Below are 21,410 nucleotides of genomic sequence, written 5' to 3' on the forward strand. Positions count from 1 at the left end.
CATTACTATTCTCTTGTTTATCATCTTAAATCTGGCGTTACACTTTATGCTTAGTGATTATGTTTTCCTACCGCATTCTCTCCTGGGAAATGGTGCGAGTTGATTACGCCGTTTCTAAATCTGTGTCTAGACATAATATAGTCTAACTGATATCTCCCCGAAACCACTGGCATTTTACATGTGTGCCTTCGCTTTTTGTGGTGTCTAAACCGTTGTAGACGATTAGCCCCTCTCTCCTGCAGAATTCCATTGCTTTCTTCCCGCGGTCATTCCTTTAACTGCAGTTCCCTGCCGCCGTCTCTTCATTCGCCCGCCACCGCATATCAATCTCCCGCCACTATCAAATGTTTCCTCCGCCGAGCACTCGCCATTATTAGCTCCAATAGAATGTATATTTGTTGGTGGGTTGATCTAGATGACCACCATATATTTACTGATTCAATAATCCCCGCCATTCTTCAACCTCTCCTTGCTCTGTCCCAATATATCAACATTTCTCATTTCCATTTCCGGCTTCATTTTTTCCAATTTCTCTACCCTCCACAGCATCGTCTTCATATTTCAAGTCCCCGTATTGCCCCTCCCGCCCGCCTACTGTCACTGCTCGGCCCGGTCAGCCGAGTGCTCCAGTTTTGGCCTGGCCTTCATCAAGTGTCCATTATACGGTCGCGGTTTCAGCCATTGAGCTTGCTTCCCTACCCCAGTGCCATTTTTGACCCAGTAATACCCTTCGACCCATTTGCTCGCCCACTCCCATTTGTCCCGCCTGCACGGGGTACGTGATAACGCAGCTATCCTTTCCACAAGGTGGAAGTTGTGATGCATGGGAATGGAATGATAAATTTGGTGGTTTCCATTTGAACGATTTACTTATCGAACCGACGAACGGTAAACATTTTGTATTGGAATGTGATGAAATATCTGTGAGAGCGACGCGGCCATCCGTCGCGTGTGGGCCCGGGGACGACGCGTCGCTCGGCGCGCTCGGGCCGAGAGATCGGGGCATTCCGCGACGCGTGCCCGTCGACGCCGGGGCCGGGCAGGGGGCGGGGGCTGGAAGGGGAGAAGGGTGCAGCCACCATCGATTGTTCCTTTTCGATGACGGGGATGAATTTTTAATGGCATTAGCTTCGAATTACGGCAAAATTATTTCCCTTAATATGCGGGGGGGGGGGGGGGGGGCGGGCGGCGCGGAGGCGACGTCATCGATTACTCTTCCTCTGATATCCCCCCCCCCCCGATCACCTCTCCCTCTCAACATGGCCGTCCTCTTGAAATGTCATTCAATTTTTTTGTCCGCTCTCGGCGGCCCCAACAGCCAATAATCGGTTTGCATAACAGGAAGGTATGTGCGAAAGACCAGAGATTTTCTTCGAGATTTGAGGTTGCTTGCCAATTTGAATGCATTTATGAAATGGTTGATTTTTAGCAGTGAATTGAATAAGCACTGTTTCCCCTTTGACTGATTCGTATATTAAAAGCCAGGAAGGAATCCTAAGAGACCACATTGAGTGTTCCTTATCTCACCAAAAATACGATGTACTTGTCGGAATCCTTGAAAAAGTGTGCAACGAGAAAAACCAAAAGTTGCGTAGTTGTTGGAGGGTCTTGGAATGCAATCGCTGGAGGAACAAACAGAAAGATAAACTGGAGTGTGCGGTGGAAATGGCGCTAATGTGGCAATCGCGTGACTTAAGAATAACAATTTGACGGCATCTCCTTGGCAGGCAGAATCATAATGAGACGTTGTAAGGGAAACAACAGAGGATAAATCGTTAGACTTTGAATAATTTTCCCTCGCAGATTTGGTTTTCACAACTTAAGAAAACGATGGACGTAGTGAAAGCATTAAACATTGAAATATATCAATACACCTTTGAAATAAAATATAAAGATAGCCAAAAGAGACTGGTATAAGTGTATTTTTTGTAGGAGTCGTTAAAACCTATCTGCCCATTCGATGTCAAGTATTACATAAACCTATACTATTTCCGAATACTATCCGTATTACACTTTAGTTAGCCGGTCATATAAAAGATTACAATTTAGTATGATTGCGTGAAACAATGTGTGATTGGATTGCCATGAGAGTCAATGTAAGCAAAACAAATCTAATGAAATTATTTGGGAAAAGAAAGGCCGAGGTAAGCGTTAAAATAGAATGGAAAACTCGAGAGCAGGTGGGATATAAAAAGGAAAATTAGGTTGGGAAAATTTTAAAGGGAAAGGAGGGAGTTGATGATGGTGAGGAAGGCTCGTGGAAACTTTTATCTGGAGCGTAGTTATGCACGGCGCGGAAACATGGTCATTGAAACAGGATGATAGGGATAGATTGGAGGCTTTTGAAATTTGGGTGTGGAGAAAGTGAAATGGACCGAAAGGAAAACAAATGAGGAAGTGCTAATGGCACGGTGGGCGAAGAGAGCGGTTTTTTGGGAGAAATCATGAGGAGGCAGGAAAAATGGATTAAGGGCGAATTGATCGGCAATAATGGGATGTTGGAGACTGTTATAGAGTGGATAAAATTACGTAAACGAGGAAGGGGGATGTAAGGATAGGCCTTTTGTAGGTAAAAATGGGGGAAATACGAGGACCCGGATTCGTATCCCGGAGGCGGCAGATATTTTACAGTGGTATCTCGATCCCTACTTGAGGCGCTTTGTGGAGAGTATCCGTCGTATTGTCCGTCGGATGGGCCGTTAAGCTGTGGATCCCTTGGCGCCTTTCGTTAAGAGCAGGCTAATGCTGACACCAGGTTTCTCTCCTATCTTAAATCCTTTCCTGATCATCCCTAATGGCGCAAATGAGCTGTCGGTCGCCTTCCATAAAAACTAGCACTACTGCAACAGATGCTGGGAAGACTACCTTTCATCTGGCTTCTAGCCTTCGACCTATGAACTAACTATATTGAGTGGGTGACCCTACTAGGGGCAGTTATCATTGCTCCCCCCAGCACAGTTCAAGGGGTCATTGGAACGCACAAGCCCTTCCAGCACTTCAAGGTTATAGTCCTTTGGGAGGGGCAATATTGATATTTTCCATATATTTATTCATCCATAGTAAGACTTAGCGATAAACGCAGTTTTATGTAGCCTTTCCTTTAATTAATAAATTGTATGTGTTCGCATGAGTGTTGGGTGAAGGGATTTTTGTATGAGTGTATACGCTGCTGTGGGTGTAATTTTGCAGGCATGTGTTGATTTTGCGTGCGGCATTGTTCCTTTTTACGGGTGATGACCTAATACCCCTCGCCCCGCCGCCTCGCGGCGGCTTGCGGGTATAATGTAGATACAATTACGAGTGTTTTAGTAAAAGTCGGCTCTTGGCAAAATCACTTTCTCGCTCCACGACACGATAGATTCATCCCACAATCCTTGGAGAGAGAAAAGTACGAGAATGTACCGGTCCTGTAGTCCTTTACAATAATTATTATCATTCTTTTAGCATCAGGAAGCAATTGGTTTTGGCTTACAGGGAAATAAAGAGTTATGCTAATACCCTGTATACCACCGTGTCGTCATCAAATAACCTCAAATTGCTACTAACGTGTGCGCTTGAGTCAATAATGTATATTAAGAACAGAAGAGGCCCTATTATACTTCCCTGGGGGACGCCCGAAGTTACATCTCTATCCGTTGAGCACAACCCATCTATGACTACTATTTGTTTGCGATTTGACAAGTCTCTAATCCAATTCACGATTTTCTCATTGATTCCATAGTATTTAAGTTTATGTTACAGTTTATTGCGTGATACTTTTTCGAAGGCTTTTTTTGAAATCCAGGAATACTGCATCGACTTGTGTGTTGTTTTCTCCCGATCTAAGTATATCGTGAATGAAGAGACCAAGTTGTGTTTCGCAAGATCTGCTTTTCCTAAATCGGTGCTGGTTGTGGATTAGTATTTTCCTACTATCAAGAAATCTCATAATGTTAGTCACAATAATGTGTTCCAATATTTTACAAGAGATCGATGTTAAAGAAATGGGTCCGTAATTGGTTGGTTTATCCCTATCGCCGCCTTCATAGATGGGAGTTATATGGGCTAGCTTCCAGTTGCGAGGTACTGGGCCTTCTTCTATCGATTTTAGAAAAACAATATGTTAAAACGGGGCAATGTCTTCAGCTAATTCCTTTAATATTCTAGCAGGTATTTCTTCCGGACCAGGTGCCTTGTATGCTTTGATACTACGGAGCAGATGTACTATTCCCTGCTCCCTCATGTGTTCCCCGGGTGGGTGTGGAGGATCGTTTGGTGTGTTTGTGTTTTTATTGTAGACGCTCTGGAAAAAAATGGTTTAAAATATTTTCCTTTTTCACGCTATCTGTAATGATTTCTCCATTTTCCGTCTTCAAAGAATGAACAGTTGGGCGTTTACTCTGTATTTCCCTAACATAGTACCAGAATGGCTTTGGATTTTCCTCAAGATATTCGCTTAGCATTTTAGATTTAAAAGAGTGTAGTGCTATGCGCATAATACTTTTCGTCTTACTACGACATTCTTTTAGTTGCTGTTTGGATATATTCATATAAACTATATCTTCACTTTTTAAACTCTTTTTAAAATTTGACTGTAGCTTTCTTTGCCTTCTTAATGCCGATCTGACTTCCCCGTTGTACCATCTAGGTTCCTTACTGTCGCATTTGAGTTTGGACGGGATGTACGTCTTCATTCCTTCGCGTAAAATATTTAAGAAATAATTCCAAGTGTTCTCTGTATTGGTTGTCAGTGTTATTGTCTTGTATTCTGGTAATTTTATCTTTAAATATTCTCTTAGTCCGTTAAAATTTGCCTTGTTTAGCAAGTATATTTTAGGCTTTTCTTTGTTTATTTTGACGAACTTAGTTTTCAACTCTACAAAAGTAGCTTAATGGTCACTGATTCCGTCTATTATTTCAATGTTAGTAATGATTTCGGGCATGGAAGTCGCGAAGATGTCTAGTATGCTTTGACCCTGTGTTGGCGATCAAACAATTTGTTCTAAGGAGTGTTTTGTGAGTATATGAAGGAGTTCTTGGCTTGAATCTCGGTTTTTGGCAGATTTTCCTACGCAGTAGTTGTCCCAGTCAATTGACGGTAGATTTGTGTCACCAGCGATTATAGTAATACTGTTGCTATGTCTGCTGCTGATAGTGGATATTTGTTCGTCGAGCTTGTGTAGGACATCTGTGTTAGAATCTGGGGGTCTATAAAATGAACACACGTATAGGCTTCTGCCGTTGTAGTCCTTAATGTTGCACCAAACGCTTTCTATGTCATCTACGTTGCATTCATATCGTTGGCTACTAAGATGTGACTTTACTGCAATGAATACTCCCCCAGCCAATCTATTTGGTCTGTCCCTTCTGTAAATTGTGAAACCGTTTGGAAAAACTTTATTGTTGGCTATATCTACCGTGAGCCAACTTTCCATTCCAACTACTATGTCTGCGTTTGCACTGACATAAAATATGTTCAATACACACTACATAATGGGAGGATTAAGAATCAATAACTTTGATTTCTCACACAGCTGAAGTTTTTCTCAGGGCCTTTAACAGGAGGATGGGAAGCAGGGCAAATGATTACTTAGGGGATGATCAGTTTGGGTTTAGGAAGGGGAGAGGCATTCGCAGTGCCATTGCAGTAATGACATCATTAATAGAGAAAAACATAGAATACAACCAGGAGGTATTTGCCTGCTTCATTGATTTTGAAAAGGCGTTTGATAGAGTAAATTGGGAAAACTAATGCGTGTATTGCAGGATATAGGAATAGATTGGAGGGACAGGAGGCTAATCCGCAACCTGAAAAGGTCTTAGGCTGCGCAGGTGCGAATGGGGAACGGGGGGTCCGGTTGGGCAGTGTTAGGAAGAGGTGCAAGGCAGGGTTGCCCATTATCACCGTTGCTCTTCAACCTGTATGCAGAGGAAATGATTAAAGAGGCATGGGAATAACTGGAAGTAGGAATGAAAGTGGGCGGGGAATTCATAAAATCAGTTAGGTTTGCTGATGACCAAGCCCTAGTCTGTCAGTCAGTCAAGGGGTTGCAAGCATTGCTGAGTGAATTGGAAATTCAGTGCGATAGGTATGGGATGAGAATCAATATTAATAAAACAAAGGTTATGCGATATCCCCAGAAAGCAAAAGCCTAAGCAAAACGTTAAAATAGGAGGGCAAAAACTAGTGCATGTGGAACAGTCTATGTTTCTCTGAAGTGTTTTGGACCAACACGGTCAAAGTAGTAGGGACGTAAGGAGAAGAATTGCGCTAGGCAAAGAGGTTTTCACAAGGAGGAGGCAGTTGATGACAGGGACTTTGAGTGAGGATATTCAGAAAAGACTCATAGAAACTTTGATATGGAGCGTAGCTATGTACGGCGCGGAAACGTGGTCATTGAAGCAGGTGGATAGACGTAGACTGGAGGCTTTTGAAATATGGTTGTGGGGAAGAATGGGGAAGGTGAAATGGACAGAGAAGAAAACAAATGAGGAAGTACTTGGTATGGTGGGCGAGGACAGGTGTTAGTTGGGAGAATTCCTATGGGGCAGGCTAAAAGGATGAAGGGGGTTTCGACTGTCAGTGGGATGTTGAAGACTGTGATTGAGGGGAGAATGTTACGCATACGAGGAAAGGGCAGGAACAGGATATGGATGTAGGACGGGATGAAGGGAGGAAGGAAGTTCACAGAGTTGAACAGGAATTTGTTCTAGAATAGGATGTTTTTTTGTTAGGAGAAACAAAATATTTATTTGGTAGCTGTGTCCTTCCAAAAACCTTAACTTGTTCATCCCTTGATAATAATACAAACTATTAACACAGTAATCAACCTCATTTACAAGGTTTGTATTAAAATATCGATAACAATTTTTCCTTGATGTGTGCATGAAGTGTTGAATTCAGGCCGTCGGTTAAGTGTGCGCAGATTATATTGGCATCGATTAATTTGACAGTGCACTCACCATTATCATTGAAAATTTGGTGATGCCAAAGATCTGCGCTAAACTCGTCCCGAAGGTGTTTGAACGGACGACCAAGAGCAGAGTCGTCGAGTGTCTGTCTGCTTGCGAAGGCCTTTGGAAATGCGACGATTCCCCAACCACCTACAGTCCCGACTTGGCACCAGCAGACTATTTCCTTTTCTCTCTAAAAGTGAAATTCTCCCTCGAAGGATACCTCCAAGGCACCTTGAGTGTCGTCAAAGAGGCTGGCACGCGTACCCTTGAGGACCTTCCGGAATCCTCCTACCAGGGGAGCCTTCGAGTCGTGGAAAAGTCGATGGTAAAAGTGTGTCGACGTTCAAGGGATGTACTCAGAATAATTTGAGATGCATTGTAGCAATATCTGAAGTATATCCGAAGTAAAAAAAGTATCCGGATATTTTCGCGATACTTTTTATTTAAACCATGTATATATTTACGCACACGAGGTGTGTCCGGAAAAAGTCCCGTTATGCCAAATTTTGAGAAAAATAGCCTCCCTAGAGTAATGAGGCCTCAGTCCCCTTCCAAATACTCCTGCTGAGACCTCACACATTTACCGCAACGTCTCTTTAACTTTTCGAAACAATCGGGTGGTCAGCAGAAGCCTCGTCGCATTCCCCTTCATCTTAAGGCGTGACTTGCAGCAATCTTAGGGTTTACTTCTGGAAAGTAGTAGCGTCAGAGACAATGAGAGTTGGTGGAGTACTTTTCTACGTCACGTGAAATGCAATAGGAAAATACATGCCTAGTAAATTGAGAAATGACAAGATGGAGCCTAGATTGTACAACGTATATTTGGACGATAACATAAAAGCATTTCGGTCATATGCACTGGAGGTTCAGGAAAATACGAGGCCTCACCTAGAGTACGCTGCGGGTGTATGGGATCCTCACGAAGTTGAATTAGTTTTAGAACTATACCGAATGCAACGTAGGGCTTCTAGGTTTTTGAAAAGATGTTATGAACAAGGTAGCAATGTCACGACATTATTGAAAGAATTAGAATGGGTGCCACTCACAATAAACCGTAGGTTGCAATGCAGGTTAAATAAAATGCTTAGATTTGAGGTAAGTTATTTATTTGAGGATGTTAAAGACGCATTACAGACCCCGACCTACTGTGGTCGATCAGGTCACCAACGTAAAATCAGGGAGGTAGATAGTAGAACGGGTAGATTTTAAGTGCCACTTTTTCCTTGTACCATTAGGCCTCAAAATAGATATGACAGCCACCGCGTAGGAGATAATGAGCATTGCTAGTGTACATATATTTTTTGTCGGTTTCCCCCAATTTTTTATTTATTGAGCCCATTATTTAAACAATTCCTCCAAGTGGGTAGAATGTACGTATCCTATAATCGGATATTGTTGCATGTAATTCCTTTTTTCACGTGATTAACTATGTTCGAGTGCATGATCAAACTAATATTTGTGCAGAAATAGCACGATTGGGATTTTACATGCCTGGCCAGTGATCGAGCACCCTCCTCCACCCGCAATCGCGAACTATTATGTCCATGTATGAGTGGAATTTTATGTTGGGAAGGCTGGCATTTTGTTTCAGGGTCCTATCTGTAGAACCATGACTCTTCTGCAGTTATGACCTTTTTTTTAGAAAACCTGAGTCATCGTTTACGGCTTGGAGCAAGTCCCCTTCAACTGCAGCACGATATTCGTGGCGATTCGGGCAGATTCACTGCGAAGTTCCGTGCTCATTTTGGTGCTGGATGCCGGGTTTGTTATTTTTGCTGGGAGGGGTAAGGGAATTATCGCTATTCCGTTTTGTGTCCGGCTGCTCCTGTGCATTGTGCATGCATAACCTACCCTAAGTGATAGATTAGTGGTAATAACGTCTGTTTGTAAGAATGCGTTTCCTCTTCTTCCCTCAATATCACTTCTGGTGTTCGGCAGTGTTCGTGACCCTCTTCCCTTTGCTCTCTCTTTATGTTTGGCCATCACCGAACCTGTTCTCAGCCACACTGCGATTCCTCCTCCCCCTTCACTCTCCTTTACTACCGAGGGTTAATTCCATTTTCAGGTCCATGAATAGAAGTTTTGGTGTGTAGTATTACAGCGATTTATGACATTTAATTTTCCACTAAGAGGCTAAAGTTTCCCTAAAGAGTTGTATTCCGGCGGTGGGAGTGGGGAGGGAGGGCGGGGATTTGGACTCTCGACCACCCGGTTTCACTCTCGATCGGGGGGGGGGGGTGGACTCTTGGGACTTATTGGGCTGGGAAATACGGCGGGACGCATAATATTCGCATAGCATGACTCTCCGACGGCTGCAGGCGCAACTCTTCAATTACGTGGAGTTAACAAGCGCGCGAGAGATAACTTCGTGCCCCGCAGAATTGAAATCCTTGTTGTTACTCATTGACTGGGTTAATTAATCGCTCGATTTGAGTGATGTGGCGATGGAGAAGTCGGATTTCAGTTAGTATTTGTCGTCACGCGCGCATCTCTTATTTTTCTCCCTTAACTGTCCATGTTAAGTTTGTTTTCAAGGTGACGAATATGAATTCGAATCTGCGCGCGTCTAGTGATGAGACAAGAACTCCAAAACATCTTTGCTCGCCATATTCGTATTCCTTTATTGAATTTCTTTGGAACTCACCTCCATTCTTAATATTATTTTATTTTAGCTCAATTTCTTTGTCGCATATGATATTTCGCTAGAATTTGCAAATCTACATCTGCATCAATACCCTGCGAGCCAACAAAAAGGTGTGTGGCAGGGGGGTGCAGCACCAGGAGGAAAGGGTTCGGGGAATAGGGGGTTAGGGTTTTTCAAATAATCTACTGAACTTGATAGATAAATGGGTCCATGCGAATATTTTAGACACATTTTGTTGCCAGTCCAATTCTATGTTCCTCACAGCTTCCGCGCTACCTCATTCTTGACGTGGTGAAAAATCTTCGCTCCGGAACATGAGAAACCGCCATTACGTAAACTAATATTTTAATGGATTTTGGAATACGATATGCGTCCTCTGGTGCTAGCACTGTGGTGATTATGTTAATGGAACCAATTAAGTTATCCCCTTTGCAGCTCTTGAATTTTCAACGAACATTCGATTGGCTGCGTCAGCGCGTCTCGAAGCACGGATCTTTTGAGGGTCGCTTGGCGACGGTGCGCCGCCCAGGCCAAGCGCCCCCCCCCCCCCCGGCCAAGCGCCCCACAGACCAAGCGCCCCTCAGCAGAGAGAGTAACGCGGTGGAGTGTTAACACGGAGGAGGGTGACCGCCCAGCCGGCAGAGTGTTTGCCTCGGATGTTGGAAGCCTTGCATTTCGCGTGCAAACTCGTAATTCGCCCACACTCCTGACTCTCCGATGACGATATTTAATTTTGTGTTGGGTGGCGGACAAGGTCGCGTAATTTGGCACCCCGGTTGGGGGGGGGGGGGCGCTGCAGCGAAGGTGGTCTATCCTGCTGTTTTCATAGCCCCCATTTCGCTGTTTCGTCGACCGTCGGATGCATGTATCAACACTGGTCGTGGATGGCGGTGGAGGCCAGAGCGGTGTACGCGCAGAAGTAGGCTGGCTTTTCGAGGTCCCAAGTCCTTTCAGAGCAAGCATTGTCGTAGGAGTGAAGCGGCCCAAAGGTGTTCACATTTGTCAAAACAGTGCTCGTTCTCCCCATGATCAGTGTATTTTTTTAACTTTTTATCCTGGTATTGATTAGGGGTGGCATTTGTATGTCTGGTCTCTCCCAATTTGCTTATTTCCAATTTCTCTCCTTTTTCTCTGCGTCGCGCCGGCTTTTATGCCAACACTGTGGAGCTCCTGAAGAGGATGGAGTAATACAATTTTAATACCTTGTACATAAAGTGCTACCTTGGTGATCACCTGGACTCACAATGACTTTCGGTCTGCCTGTCCCTTTGGTCACTGCAATCTCCCGTCCAGTCAAACCCACTTGCATGTACCCCCTATTTTACAGATATTCTTTTATATTCATTGCTTCTCCAGCCCGATCCTCACTTGCCCCGATCAGCTAGAGCCCGTTGTCCAACGCGGCACCGCGTTGGGAAAACGGTCGAAATCAGTGGTTCCCAAAGTGGGAACTACCGCCCCCCTTTAGACGGTGCTCCAGCCTATGGGGGCAAACAGAGGCAAAAGGGGGTGCCGGAGGGTCCTGACAATGCGACAACATTCACGTAGGCTCGGTAACCTTCCTCTTGTCTCCGTTCTGAAGCTTCGTTTTCAAAGTTTACCTTGTTTCCTGCGTCTGGAAGTAATTTAAACCGTGTGTTTACATACATTTTAAAGTAGAAACGGTTGAAAAATATTTCCAAGGCTTTCTCGCACAAGGGAAACTTTTGAAGGGGTTTAATCTCATTTGGTCTACCATTGGCACAACTTCATTACACTGAGCACTTTGGTAGAAAGTTTTAGTGAAACGGGTGTGAATCCGGAGAGGAATCAGCTCATCTTATAATTATGATAGTTATAGATAATTAGATTCGGTGTTTTTACATTAAAAAAGTTTTTACCTAGATAATCATCTTCCAAACAATTCAGTTCCAACGATCATTATTATCAAGGCTGTATTGGTATGTTAGTTTTCATTCATCGCATGATATCACTCTCATTGACATTATTCTTGTTAGAGCACTATTGTATTTTTTTATTATTTTATGATGGCGGCGTATATTGCTAAAATAAACAGCATATTGTTAATATTGAAATGGTAATATGTAGTTCAAAAAGAGGACCTTTTCTCTCGTACTTAGTGTATATACGCTTGAAATTTCCCTTTGCCAGCTAGATATCAATCAAATAAATTCCCAGTTCACTGGTATAAGTCTCGCCTTTACTGCCACTGTCCATCTCCTTGAAGCATAGCTATTTCAAACAATGGGTAATATTCACAATAGTTCTTTGAAGAAAAAGAAAAAAATGGAAATATTTCGCTTTCACGAGTAAATTGAGTAGTAAACATACTTCTTCACAAAATTTCTCTAAATAATATATCATGAAATGAAAAGTTGGCCTTGCTATGGGATAAACTTTAGTTGAACTAATGAACCCTCGAGTATCCAAAAATTGAGCCATAACCAATTTCACCGCAACAATCCCCTGAACTACCTTTCTTATGAATAGAATTCAGGGAATGGCATGGACAAATATGGTCATAACGACAGAATAGGAGCCAATGAATATTTCATCCTCAACCGACTAAAGTTTTCTAAATCGAATTGGAGTGGAGCTTACTTTGCAGCCGAGTGTTTGGTTTCCCCAAGAAAGACGGCAAAGGTGCAGACCTCCCTGCACAAATTCCCAATGCACCATTTTCGAATTCGCGCTCGCGTGATAAATGTATTGCATTTGCATACGAAATGTACAATATTTGTATAAAATAAATACATTGTATAAATATTTTCAGTTTAGTGAAGTAAAGCTACAGCAGTTAAAGAGCAAAATAATGTGTACATGAATCCTGTTTTATACCAGGTATGCAGAACAAATAAATATATGTATTTAGCCTTGCTTATGCATGTTTGAAATTATCCCGCAAGCACGTAAATATTTTGTTTTGATGTTTTTCATATGATATTTCGTAATTTTATTTTAAAAGCAACCGCTTAAAGATTGTATACACGTCTTATCATTAACTCAGACGTGTATTATATTTAGTTTATATATGTATAAAATTTATGTATGTATATATATGTTTATGTATATATATATATCCCTCCCCGGACTACAACCTTGACGTGGTGGAAGGGCTTGTGCGTTCCGATGACCCCTAGAGCTGTGCTGGCGGGAGTAATCAAAAGTTGCTCCTGGTAGGGTCACCCATGCCAGATAGGTCGAAGGTTAGGAGCCAGACGAAAGGTAGTCCACGCAGCGTCTGTTCCTCAGTGAGGCGGCTGCAATGGCGTCTGACCCCAGTGGGGCGGCCAGTAAGTGATGGTGTCACGTAAAAAAACACTATTGAGGAAGGCAACGGGAAACCACCTCAATTATCATTCCCTAGAAAAATATGATGGACAATAGAGATATTTTGAGTCCTGGCAACCACGGGGCTCGGCCCAATTGGCCGTGTGTCGTGTCCGGCAGCGGGGGAGGAAGGGCTTCCGCGGTCGTCATCCCACGAAACCCTTGCAACCAGCAGCAGCAGGACAGAAGACGCAGGAGAAGAAGAAGAAATTAGTTAGAATAGGAACGTGGAATGTTAGGACAATGATGAGGACAGGGAAATTGGAGAATGTTAAGCGAGAGATGGAAAGGGGAAATATAGATATTTTAGGTCTATGCGAGGTGAGATGGAAAGATAGCGGGGATTACTGGAGTGATAAGTATAGAATAATATACAGCGGCGGGGACGAGAGCCAACGAGGGGTTGCCATTGTATTAAATGAAGAGGTAGGGAGAAGCGTAGTCAACATAGAGCAGGTAACGGATAGAATACTACTAGTGGAGATAAAAGCAGCACCGACGAACTTAGTTATTATTCAGGTATACATGCCACCGAGCAACCATAAGGAAGAAGAGGTCGATAGGATATACGATCAGTTAGAGGACATGATCGCGTGTATTCCTGCAGGGAAACATTTGATAGTGATGGGGGATATGAATGCGACGGTAGGCGAAGGAAGAGATGGTGATGAGGTGGGGGACTACGGTTTAGGCACGAGGAATGACCGCGGGGAGAAAGCAGTTGAGTTCTGCAGGAGACAGGGGTTAGTCATCACCAACACTTGGTTTAGACACCACAAAAGACGCAGGTATACATGGAAAATGCCAGGTGACTCAGGAAGATATCAGCTAGATTATATCCTGGTTAGACACAGGTTTAGGAATAGTGTGATAAATTCCCACAGCTTCCCGGGAGCGGATGCGGACTCAGACCACAATTTAGTTGTTATGAAATGTAGCGTACGTTTCAAAAAGATAAGGCAGGGGCGGCGAGTTATAAAATGGAATGTAGAAGCGTTAAATGGGTTGAAAAGGAAGGAATACAAACAGGCGGTAGAGAAAATCATGGAGGATGGTAAAGGGCTTAGTACTATCGAAGAAAAATGGGAAATGATCAAGAAGGGGTTGTCTAAAGCCGCAGAAGACACTATTGGAACCGTTAAGGCTAAATGGACAAGAAAACCATTGATCACGGATGAGATGTTTACAAAGATGGATGAGCGTCGAAGATGGAAATGTAAATACATAATTACGCAAAATGAAGGACAAAGAATTAAACAATTAATTGAGGCGGGCACAAAAGAACCATAGTGGAAGACGCAGTGCGAGGATATGGAAAGTCTGCAGAGGAAGGGTGAAATCGGTGCGCTGTACAGCAAAGTTAAATCGTTATCGGGAAGTAAGAAAGGAAGAGCTATGCTAACAGTTAGAGATAAGGCGGGTAAGGTAATAGTTGACGCAGGAAAGATCCAAGAGAGATGGAAGGAGTACATAGAAGAACTGTATGGTAAAGAACTCAGACCAACAAAGTTAGACATTGAAAAAGAAAATGACGTAGAGGAGGACAGCTTAGGTCCAGGCATACTAGACTATGAGATAGAAAGGGCATTAAGGGAGCTGAAACTAAATAAGGCCGTGGGGGTAGATAACATTCCCGTGGAACTTTTAAAATGCTTAGGAAAATGTGGGAGGAAGAGGCTATATGGGCTGATCCGTAGTATTTATGAGGAGGGAATCTGGCCGGAAGACTTTGTGAGATCAGTTTTAGTTCCTATTCCGAAAAAGGTAAAGGCCACGTCATGTGAGGACTATAGGACAATTAGTTTGATATCCCACGCAGCTAAAGTTGTTCTCAGGATCATAAACAAAAGGATAGAGAGTAGGGCAAATGATTACTTAGGGGATGATCAGTTTGGGTTTAGGAAGGGGAGAGGTACGCGTGATGCCATTGCAGTAATGAGATTATTAATCGAGAGGAATATAGAACACAACCAGGAGGTATTTGCCTGTTTCGTAGATTTCGAAAAAGCGTTTGATAGGGTGAATTGGGAAAAACTAATGAGTATATTGCAGAAAATAGGAATAGATTGGAGGGAAAGGAGGTTAATCCGCAACCTGTACATGTCTCAGACTGCTCAGGTGCGGGTGGGAAACGGGGAGTCAGGATGGGCAGTGTTAGGAAGGGGTGTAAGGCAGGGTTGCCCATTATCACCGTTGCTGTTCAACCTGTATGCAGAGGAAATGATTAAAGAGGCATGGGAAGAACTCGAGGTAGGAATGAAAGTGGGCGGGGAATTCGTAAAATCAGTTAGGTTTGCTGATGACCAAGCCTTAGTTTGTTAGTCAGCCAAGGGGCTGCAAGCATTGCTTAGTGAATTGGAAATTCAGTGCGACAGGTATGGGATGAGAATCAATATTAAGAAAACAAAGGTTATGCGATTTTCTAGAAAGAAAAAGGCCCAGCTTAACATTAAAATAGGAGGGCAAAAACTAGAGCAGGTAGAGCAGTTTACGTATCTCGGTAGTGTTTTGGACCAACACGGTCAAAGTAGTAGGGACGTAAGGCGAAGAATTGCGCTAGGCAAAGCGGCTTTCACAAGGAGGAGGGAGTTAATGACGGGGACTCTGAGTAAGGATGTTAAGAAAAGACTCGTAAAAACTTTGATATGGAGCGTAGCTATGTACGGTGCGGAAACGTGGTCATTGAAGCAGGAGGATAGACGTAGATTGGAGGCTTTTGAAATGTGGGTTGTGGAGAAGAATGGAGAAGGTGAAATGGACAGAGAAGAAAACAAATGAGGAAGTACTTGGTATGGTGGGCGAAGAGAGGGGTTTGTTGGGAGAAATCCTGTGGAGGCAGGAAAAGTGGATGAAGGGGGTATTGACTGGCAGTGGGCTGTTGAAGACTGTGATAGAGGGTAGAATGTTGGGCAAAAGAGGAAAGGGAAGGAACAGGATAGGGATGTTGGACGGGATGAAGGGAGGAAGAAAGTACTCGGAGATGAAGAGGGACCTGATATAGAGTAGGATGATGGATTTTGTGTTTTGTTAGGAGTAATAAAATATTTGTTTCGTAGTTGTGTCCATCCAAAAACCTACCTTAACCGGTAGATTACCTTAAAAAATATATATATATATAAAATTTTATTTCGACAACATTTAATATTTAAGCCTTTATTGTAGAAACAGAATCGCCGGAGATGGCCCCTTGAAGAAGAAATGTAGACAGTATGATGTGGAAATTTCACTAAGTATGGATTTATAGGGCCTCTTATAAATAAGCACATGTCTACGTACTTCATATGCGAAAGTGTGTTTTCAAAGGAGTCGGTGAAACCTTCCAGATTAATGGGCCATTTTATGACGGCTCATCCCGACAAGACAGAACAGACTTGAAGATATGTTCAGTCACTTCGTGGCAGAGTGCAAAATCGCCCGGCACTTTCAAGTATGCTGTGTAATGCGTCAAAACATTTCACTGATGGTTTCCGTACATCATAAAATATTTCACTATAAATAGCCAAATCTGGAGAGCCACCTACAATTCGTTAAGAACTCATCTTACCGGCAGTAAGTGGAGTCCTGGGTACTGTTCTGCATAAGCCACCATAAGATACAATTATTCCCTAAGCAACACTTCGGGTCAACGATATTTAGATTATTTTTTATTTGAATTTGAATATTTTTTTAACTTAATATTTGGTGCAACGTGGTTTTAGTGCAGTCATTCCCAAGCAGAGAAACAGACTTCAGGTTTGTGAACGGGGTGATTTTAGACTCCTGCTGAGTTACATGAAACCGGATGTTGGAGAACTGGTATCAGGTCATCAAGCCCAACCATCCCATTAAAATTTTATTTGATGGAAATGTTATTAAATTAGGCAATAGAATCTCCTTAAATGACTTCTAGACCATGAAAAACTATAACCAATAGTCACTTAATTGTTGAACTAATTTTAACGAAACATGATTGGTTATTCTATTTTCATACATTGAAAATATTCATGCTATATAGTTGTTTAATTTAAGTAAATAAATGATATGTTCACTGTTAAAAAAAAGCTTTTTAAAAATTGTTTGTTTTGATAATTTATTTGTATGTAAAAAGCATATTCCCACCTAAGTTCCTTTTATTGTGTATTAAGTCTTTTGCATGAATGTGATCTGAAAACTATGCATGTATTGGATTCTAAATTAGCATTTAATTTAATTATTTCAATGATCCTCGTTTGGTTATCCTTTTCATGATTTTGATTATTATTTTAAAGCTATGGATTGGGGGGCGTTAGAGTATGGGTTAATGCTTATGCAAGCTGGTGTGGTGGCTGGGAAAAGATTGGGAGACACTCGTCTAAATGGTTAGCCCTCTCGTGGGGACAGGATGAGGGTGGGGCGGGGCGAGAGGTTACGCGTTTGATCAAAGTTGGGAATGACCACAGCTGTTTGGAAATGGCAGATCGGACCTCTTGGTGTTTGAAACTGAATTTAACGACTCGGAACCGAACGTCACCACTAGTCAGGCGACACATTCAGCATCGGTTTCCTCATATATACAATTGTGTATGTTTGGGCTTAATTGTTTTACCATGGGGCGTGGCTGATTCCGGTATTCAGCATTAGAAATTCCTTAATCCAACGACGCCTCCATCGAAGGCAACTTTGAGTTGTTGATAGGTTTTCCGTGACCGCCGGCCGGCATCTGGCCGACTGCATTCGTTCCTTAGCGCCGGTGTCCTCGGTGCGATTGGAAGGGCGGGGGAGAGAGGCACGGCGGCCTCCTCCCGCCGCCCCCGGGGGCGCTCCAGCGACGGCGTCCGCCGGTGGCGCGCGTCGCAATGGCCTCCCGCCGGATCTCCTGTGATTGCGCACGGGAGAACCAACCCACTGCGGACCGGTGGACTGCGGCGGCAGGAGGAATGCGTGGGCGGGGCATTATTGGCGGGATTTTGGCGGGTTCCGGAGCCCGATGCTTTTCGTGGATTTACAGAGGGGCGGGAAGTGTTGGTGTTGGGACGGTGCCGAAGAGGGGCGGGGATCTGTCGGCCCGACCCCCTTCGAGCGACCGGCAAACCCCCTTCTACTAGAGGCGTCCCTCCGGTCGCCGTTAACCTTGTCGGTCGCTTTCCTCCCCAAGTACGACGTCCAGGCGTTTGGCTGCACTTCCATCGCAGCAATAGTGGCGGAGGGCATCACAAGCAGAAACGCATTCGAAGGTGGACACCCTCCGCCGAGCGCCGCAGATATACCGAAGGCAACCTCGCGCTTGAAGGCTCTTGCTTGCATTGCGGTGCATGCCGCGACCTGCGTTTCAGAACGACGAAGGTCGCCATTGGAGCGAGGGTCTGGCGTCGTCGGAGGCTGTTTCAGATACACCGCCTCACCATCAGCCCACGTCTGATGATGCTGAGCGGAGGGCCCGGGTCCGATTCTCGGGTACGCCCCGGAAACCCTCAGCTCCTCGCAAGCTGTGTGATTTTATCGGCTACCAGATCTTCCTTCCTGGAAAGGCTCCCCTTCCCTGCTCGTGCGTGAATTTCACATGCCTTTGGACTTAGTATCGGGTGAACTCTAACATCACCTACGGCGTGTTTCAAAACGACCTTCGGCTTGATTACTGTGGTCGTAGCTTTTTATTTGTGATGAGAGTAACCGCTTACTTTCAAATTATGACGACTAAATTATAAATACTATGCAATAGCTCAGCAGATAACTCCATAAAAATTAAAAGTGACGAATTTGGGGCAAAGCGGGACTTCGGCGGCCTTCTATGTGTCGGTGCTTGCCTAACCGCCTTCTTCTTCTCTCTCCCTCGCAGGTTCATGGTGGTGCTCGTCTGCCTCATCTTCAGCGTCCTCTCCACCATCGAAGAATACTCAAACTTCGCCAACGAAACCCTCTTCTGGATGGTGAGTACTCACGGATCTTAAAACGCATGTTGGATGGAATGTAAAACCATTTCGAATGTACTCCTCGTTCCGCCTCTTCGTTTCCCAATTCTCCGATCCCCACTCTCTCTTTATCCATTGATTCCACCACTCCTTTCCGGATTACAGTAACCAAACAAATGGACCAAGTTATCTTAATTGTGAAAAGTTGAGGCTGAGTTGGATATACATTCTAACCCGGGCTGCATTCTAACTGCCGGTCTGTGATCGATATCGGTCCTAATGATTTGTATTCGTAGCAGCCCAACCTTTGTTTCTACGAGTTCGAAACGTGCGTTATTATCGCAATTATTTGAGAGGAGCAGAAGTGTTGCCATTGCAAATTGCACTCGATGGAATCGGTCGGTCTCTTGCTCTTCACACAAGAATACGTATTTCAAACTTCAATTATTTGCTGGAGTAGTTGTGGATCCAATGGCCTACTTCTTTTACAAAACACAGTTGCATAAGGTTTGTATGGATTCTTGGGTAGAAATGTGAATTCTGTGACTGCCTAATATTAATATTTAATGGTTAATACCATTAACAAAAGCAGGGCAAACTTTTCCCGTTTTTCTGACCGCTAAAACTTCGAAGGTATTAAATGCAACGCATTGATGACGCGTTCCAGACCTTTCGGGTCATTTCCGGAGATTCAATAAATGAACGTGTTTATTATCTGATCGTTTCGAAAGTTTTGATTATTTGCCACTTGTCTCGCCTAATATTGCTAGTTACTTTGTCCTCAACAACTTGAGGCCAGTCATTCTATCACACTTTTTGTGATTCCCATATATGTTTTAAATATGTTGTTACCTCTCTTAGGTTTGCTGTTTTTTAGGAATAACTAATATGTTTGATATTATTTCTTTGCAGTTATCACTTCTACTTAATTTTGGGCAATGACTTAGAGCGGCGTTGTTTCTGCAGTTGGCATCCGTTCTTGTCAATATCTCTACATTAGCACTTAAATCATTCTTTGTTATATCTTTTGCGTTTATAATCCTCAGTCAAGAGCTTTGATGAACCGTCAGTTCTTACATGCCTTTGATGATTATATTATTATTTAAAGTGGAACTCCTTTTCGCCCATTCTCCCACTCCCCACGCGTCTTCATCCGACGAGTTTATCGCCAGCATGGCCTAAGTATGGTAATAATCATTCGTACATTTTTATTTTTTTACATCTGTTGCAGCAATAACGGAGCCAACTCTTTCAAATGTTCTCTGTGATTATGGATCGGGGAACCAATTACTCACGATCATTCCTGGGGAGAGCACATACGAAAAATATGAAGTCGCGCTAATAAACAATTGGGATTTGTAAAGAGTGCGAGGTAAATGTGACGAAAAAGTGCAGGAACGATGTTTTTTGCCCTAGTCAGGCTCCACCTCGTGTATGCTGCAAGTATATGGGATCCTCAAGAGATAAATTTGATTTCGGAATAAGATCGTGTTCAGCGGAGGGGGGCTGGATTTGTCAAACATTGTTATGACCAACGCAGTAGCGTAACTACTTTGCTAGAAAATTTAGGCTGGGATTCCCATACACAGCGGCGGTTACAATCTAGATTAAACTTATTAAAAACATTTAAAGAAGGGTCCTTTTCCTATGACATCAAGAACATAATACGAACCTCAACATATTACGGGCGGAGGGATCACGAATATAAAATTAGAGAGATGGACTGCTAGACTGACAGGTTTAAATGGTCATTTTTTCCAAGAACAATACGGGACCAGAATGCTTGTAGTCGAAATCCCCCAGGAGTCAGCTCGACACAATAAGTATTAACCTATAAGGTAGGGACAGCGCATGGTTATATATATATTAGGTTGCCCCCACCTTCCCCCACCCATTTGAAAACCCTAACCCCCTCATCCCTTACCCTATCCTCCTGGTGCAGCACCCCCTGCCACACACCTTTTTGGTAGCTCGCAAGGTAGATGTTTTAGAGGTGGCTCTTAGATGTAGATTATTCTGCTACGCAGTTTGGACCAACATATTTCCAAGGTTATGATCCTTCTCAGGGAGTTAAGTCTCGTTTTGAAGTGAAGTGACTATGTTGGTATGACGTGCCCTGTCGGCAAATCGGTCGGTGAAGTGCTCTTTTCGGGCATGCTTAATAAATAAAATAATAAATGAATGTAATAAGCGGGCTCCATAGTTAACTTGTGTGTAATTAATCCGTTATAGAAAATATGCTGTTCATTCATAATTATAAGATTAGATTATATTTCAGTTTTCCAATAGGTTCAAGATCGAGTATGGGGCAGGGGTTAAAATTTCCTCATGCGCACTGGGCTTGAGGTGTTAAAAATGAAAAAAAAACTGATTTCCTCAATCTCTAACTATCTTTTGATACAGCAAAAATTTAGTGCGGCATAGCAAAAATCATAAATATTAATGGTGCACCGGAGAAGTTCTATGCACTATGCATACGTTGCTATTTACTTATTTCATCTTCTTTTACATTGTTTAAAGCACCCTTGGAAGCCCTCGGCAGTTATTTTTTTAGTTTTCTCTTCGTTTCTGGCTTTAATGCGTCCAAACCTTCCCAGTGATATCCTCTCATCATATTCTTGCATTTTGTAAAA

The 21,410-nt window shown here is 43.3% G+C and overlaps 1 protein-coding gene across 3 annotated transcripts in view; it reads left to right on the plus strand.

Annotated features, from left to right (window-relative positions):
* The window catches only part of LOC139688526 (potassium voltage-gated channel subfamily KQT member 1-like), a 311,370-nt gene that overhangs the window by 228,837 nt on the left and 61,123 nt on the right, over window positions 1–21,410 (plus strand). For all 3 annotated transcript variants that reach the window (XM_071586043.1, XM_071586044.1, XM_071586045.1), the window contains one exon: window positions 18,705–18,795. In XM_071586043.1, the coding sequence (XP_071442144.1) occupies window positions 18,705–18,795 (91 nt within the window). The remainder of the gene's footprint in view (window positions 1–18,704; window positions 18,796–21,410) is intronic.

Source organism: Hetaerina americana, unplaced genomic scaffold, assembly GCF_022747635.1.
Source record: "Hetaerina americana unplaced genomic scaffold, ioHetAmer1.1.p SCAF_20, whole genome shotgun sequence".
Taxonomy (NCBI): Eukaryota; Metazoa; Arthropoda; class Insecta; order Odonata; family Calopterygidae; genus Hetaerina; species Hetaerina americana.